General features: G+C 46.1%; 1 protein-coding gene across 1 annotated transcript in view; it reads right to left on the bottom strand.

The window, feature by feature from the left end:
- zgc:165520 (uncharacterized protein LOC571872 homolog) overlaps nt 1-4957 on the bottom strand; it is a 38118-nt gene that overhangs the window by 8953 nt on the left and 24208 nt on the right. The window contains exon 6 of the mRNA XM_037976317.1: nt 3777-3885. Within this exon, the coding sequence (XP_037832245.1) occupies nt 3777-3885 (109 nt within the window). The remainder of the gene's footprint in view (nt 1-3776; nt 3886-4957) is intronic.

The raw sequence follows: 4957 nt of genomic DNA, 5'->3' as shown, positions 1-4957 counted from the left end.
TCCGGACCCTCGGCGGAACGGAGCAGAGCGAGGCGTCCCCCTGGACCCTCGGCGGAGCAGAACGGAGCGAGGCGTCCCCCTGGACCCTCGGCGGAGCAGAACGGAGCGAGGCGTCCCCCTGGACCCTCGGCTTAGCAGAGCGGAACGAGGCGTCCTCCTGGACCCTCGACAGAGCAGAGCGGAGTCACGGCCAACCCCCACTGAGACACGGGATGGTGAGGCGTCTTCGTCACGGCCGACCCCCACGGAGACAAGGGATGGTGAGGCGTCGTCGTCACGGCCGACCCCCACGGAGACACGGGATGGTGAGGCGTCGTCGTCACGGCCGACCCCCACGGAGACACGGGATGGTGAGGCGTCGTCGTCACGGCCGACCCCCACGGAGACACGGGCAGGCGGTGGGGTGTAACCGCCGACCCCCACCGAGACACTGAAAGATGGTGGGGCGCTGCCTCCGACCCCCACCGAAACATGGACTGGCGGTGGGGCGCTGCCTCCGACCCCCACTGAGACACTGACTGGCGGTGGAATGTCGTCTCGGCTGATCCCCACAGAGACACAGAACGGCAGAGAGGCGTCACCGTCCCCCTCATGAACGCTGACCGGCAGAGAAGGCACAGAAAGGTCCCCGGGCTCGGCAGAGGGCGCAGAGAGGTCCCCGGGCTCGGCAGAGGGCGCAGAGAGGTCCCCGGGCTTGGCAGAGGGCGCAGAGAGCTCAGAGGGCTCGGCAGAGGGCGCAGAGAGGTCCCCAGGCTCGGCAGAGGGCGCAGAGAGCTCAGAGGGCTCGGCAGAGGGCGCAGAGAGCTCAGAGGGCTCGGCAGAGGGCGCAGGGAGCTCAGAGGGCTCGGCAGGCAAGTCTGGAGGCAGGACTGAAAATAATGTGGTGGCGTCTGGCAGAGCTGAAAACTTCGCCGGCGGCGGGACTGAAGACTTCGCCGGCGGCGGGACTGATCTGAGAGCCAAGCGGGTTCCCCAGAACGGCGATGCCTTTTCCTCCTCCACCAGAATAGGCGACGGAAGATCTTCGCAGTCAGCCGTTACCTTCCTCCTTCGACGACCCCGTCGCTGGGAGACCGGGAGCTCAGGAGATACGGAAACCACCGGGGACATGGGAGACACAGTCACTGAAAAGGGCATGGTGGCGTCTGGCCGACCCACCTGAGAGGCAGAGGTGACGTCCGGCCGATCCACCGATGAGGCTGACGGTGGCAGAGCAGGATTCTTTGCCAGCGGCTGAACTGGATTCTTTGCCGGTGGCGGAGCTGAATTCTTCCTCGACGGGGTAAGAGGTCTTAGGGCCAAGCGGGTTCCCCAGAACTGCGACGCCCTCTCCTCCTCCTCCACCAGCATAGGTGACAGAAGAACTTCACACTCCGTGAGCACCGACCTCTTTCTGCAACCCCGTCGCCGGGAGACCGAGAGTCCAAGTGGGACAGCAGCCACCGGAGACACGGAGTGAGCAGCAGTCACCGGAGACACAGAGTAAGCAGCAGTCACAAAAGACACTGAGTGAGCAGCTGATGCGGGAGACCAGGAAGTGCATCCTCGTGCGTAATCCCTCCTGGCATCTCTGAGGATCTCATCCATCCCCAGGGATGATTCCAGCCCAGGGTGACGTAGAGCCTCTTTCAGGAGGGCATGGGCTGCCCAAAAACGGACCTGAATGTCCCGAGAAGTGGCCTCCACATCGCAGTACTCCCTCACTGCGACGTAGAGCAAAAGAAAATCCTCTTCAGGTAGGTCAGAAAAAGAAAAAAATGAGTCTGCTGGGTTCTGGTCTGGCTGGTNAAACTAATTTATTTAACTAAAGAACAAACCAAAACAAAAGCTGACGGGGCAGCAAACAAATAGAAACATAAACTAAATCAAAACTAAGTAGAAAGTGAACATAACAAGTGCAGGAACAGAACCAGGAACCAGGAACAGGACGGAAACATGTAACAAACAACAGACTAACAGCAAACAAACATCAAACATCAACAAACCTTAGACAATGGACCAGCGGAGTGTGGAAGGCAATGACCGGGTTTTAAAGACTGAGGATAATTAGGTAAATGGAGACAGGTGACGTGATTACAAAGTGGGGACAGGTGTAGGTGTGGCCGGGAGATAAAGAGAGACTGAGGAGGAGAAAATGAAACATGAAACAAGAGACAAGACAGAAACCAAGCAAACCAACAAACTAAATAAAAACAAAAACCATAACACAGAAAAAACCCAAATCACCACACTAGCGCCATCAAAGGCTATTCCAATATTTATGTAATTCAGTAGGGCCTTTCCCTTGGGACCTTAAAAAGTATCAAAGAAAAAAAATAGATTTACTAATTCATCTTTTAACTGAGCAAGACCAAATAGAGGAAGAAGAGATGAAGAGTGTGTGGTGGCAAGGTTTTTATGAGATAACACCTGACTGTGTAATGTCTGAATTCCAAGTCTTGACTATGCTATGCAAGGATTTCAAGACATGACTATGTTCTGTCTGAATTCCACAGGCTATGAGGTTTTCACCAAATGACCTTGTTACTCTTCACTGAAACCAGACTGACCTTGCTTCCTGTCTCCTCCTCACCTACTAACATTCTAATATCTTAGATATAAGCTCCTGTGTGGACTCTGGAGGTAGAGTTTGATTTGGAGCTTCCTGTTCGGGCTGGGACTCTGATGCTAATTCTTAATTGTCTTTAAGGCTCTCTGTATGTCGTGCACCATACATAAATAAACCTGTTTAAGTGTTTTCATCTAACAGTGCCTGGAAATTGATTTCTTCCACAACAAGTGTGACAGATAAGGTCTGGCTCTTTAAAAGTAGTTTTTGATAGTTGCTTAGCTTAGTTTTCTTTTAACTGGATAGATTTATGTCAAAGCAAATTCTGTATCTACAAATGCTTATTGTGTTTATGTGCATGTAATTTACTAACAAATGTTTTATATTTCAAATATAAAATGTCATTGTCAAGTTTATTTCTGTTGCATATTTAAAACAAAAGAAGTTAACCGAAGTGCTTTGTATTTTACTCTAACAAAAAGTAAAAAACAACAACAATGAAAACAATAAAAAAATGCTATGTGAGAAGAACAATTAAATAAAAATAAAAATGCTTAAAAAAACACCACAGCTCTAATTGGGTCACATACTCAATTTAATGTTTGAATTAAAGCCAAGAAAAAAAGATGAGTCTTAAGCATAGATGTACAAGTCGCAATAGTTTCAGTGGTCTGTATTGGAAAAGGTCAACTGGTCAATAGATACAAAGCAGCAACTGCAAAAACCCACTCACTTTTACCTTTAATGTCACAAGACATGCTGGAGACTCCTTAATGAATGCTGTGGGCCAAGTAGTGGCAGTCCAGTGAAGTACATCATTGGCAAGAAACTAGTCAGTGTTGTCAATTTTTTATGTAATGCACTGTAATTGCTTTTAGGTGGTCTAAAAGTGTTTACAGTCTAATTAGTAACTGCAGTAACTTTAGTAGTCTATAAAGGTGCCCTTGTTGGAAAGCTGTACTAAAAATGATTAGGTTTGAAAAGACAAGTGGATCCTTCATACATGATAATCAATCAATCAATCAATCAATCAATCAATCAATCAATCAATCAATCAATCAATCAATCAATCAATCAATCAATCAATCAATCAATCAATCAATCAACCAACCAACCAATCAATCAATCAAGCAATACTTTATTGAATCCAGAAAGAAGATACATCTATAAAATAAATCTATAATGAGTTTTATCTTTTCAATGGATGTTTTGTTGTAAATCAACTTACTGATTTCCAGCTGTCGGGCAATTCGTCCTTTGCTTTTGTCTCTGAAATCAACTTGAGCTTCGTTGTACTTTGTCATAACTTCCACAAACTTTTTGGCCAGAATTGCATGCTGTAAGGGGAGAAATTGCAGATGGTTCACTTCATTACTTATTAACAATATTTCATAAATTTAAAGTTTATTGAATTTATAAATGTATTTTCAGTTTTTTTTTTAAAAGTACTTTTTGTTTATATTTTGTCATGTAAACAAAGAGAATATGTTGTTCAAGTGCACCAGGTGTCTAAACTCTAGAGCTGCAACAATTATTCAACATAATTTACATCAACTAAAACATTGTCAGCATGGATTTTCATTGTTGACATGTTGTATACAGAGGTATAAATAGATGACTTTGGTCATGACGAATAATGTTTGGAGTGCAACAGGTGACCGAAACACCTGAGGCAATATTATCTACTGTTTGTTAAAACGGCACACAGTCTTCTAACAAAGAAGAAAGCTATTGGGGAGCAGGAGTAGGAAGAAGAGGAGGAGAGAGCGGGAGAGCACTGACAAAACAGATAGGGGAGGGTGAAAAAGATGGAAAGAAACAACAGACTTTTAAAACTGTGAGCATTTTGCTGAAAACAAACAAAAAGTTGGATGCAGATTGTTCAAAGCAGAGCTTTTTTTTCCACGACAGATCTGCTTGAAATCCACCTGGAACAAAGACAACTTTCACTCTGATGCCTAAGTTTTAGTGAGTAAAGTTAGTGCATCATGTTGGACCTTTTAAACGTTTATAGTACAGTAATGTTTGTCAGTATGAAGTCTCATAAATGAATGTTAAACAAGAATTATTTCAGTTAGCAGTAAGGGAGAGTTCCTGCACCCCACATCTTGGTAAACCACCTCCACCAAACATAAAAAATTAATTTGTGAAATATTTAGTCAGTTAAATGGTTTATTTGGCATACTACAGCACTACTGCACTGAATTATGTAGGGATCTGGAGTTCTAGCCCCGCCTTGGGGTGGTTCCTCCAGTGTTCTACTTCCACAGGTGATGCAGATTCAGGATAATGAGGACTGCCAGTACTTAAGCCTCCAGTTGAGACCAGACCTTCGCTGGAGCATCGAACCTCCTGGGTTAGACTCGCAGCCACCGTTTCTAACCAGAGCCTTGACTAAGTATTGACTAC

The sequence above is a fragment of the Kryptolebias marmoratus genome, linkage group LG6 (assembly GCF_001649575.2).
Source record: "Kryptolebias marmoratus isolate JLee-2015 linkage group LG6, ASM164957v2, whole genome shotgun sequence".
NCBI lineage: Eukaryota > Metazoa > Chordata > Actinopteri > Cyprinodontiformes > Rivulidae > Kryptolebias > Kryptolebias marmoratus.
The sequence above is the reverse complement of the archived record's forward strand: the minus strand, read 5'-3'. Positions and strand labels throughout refer to the sequence as shown.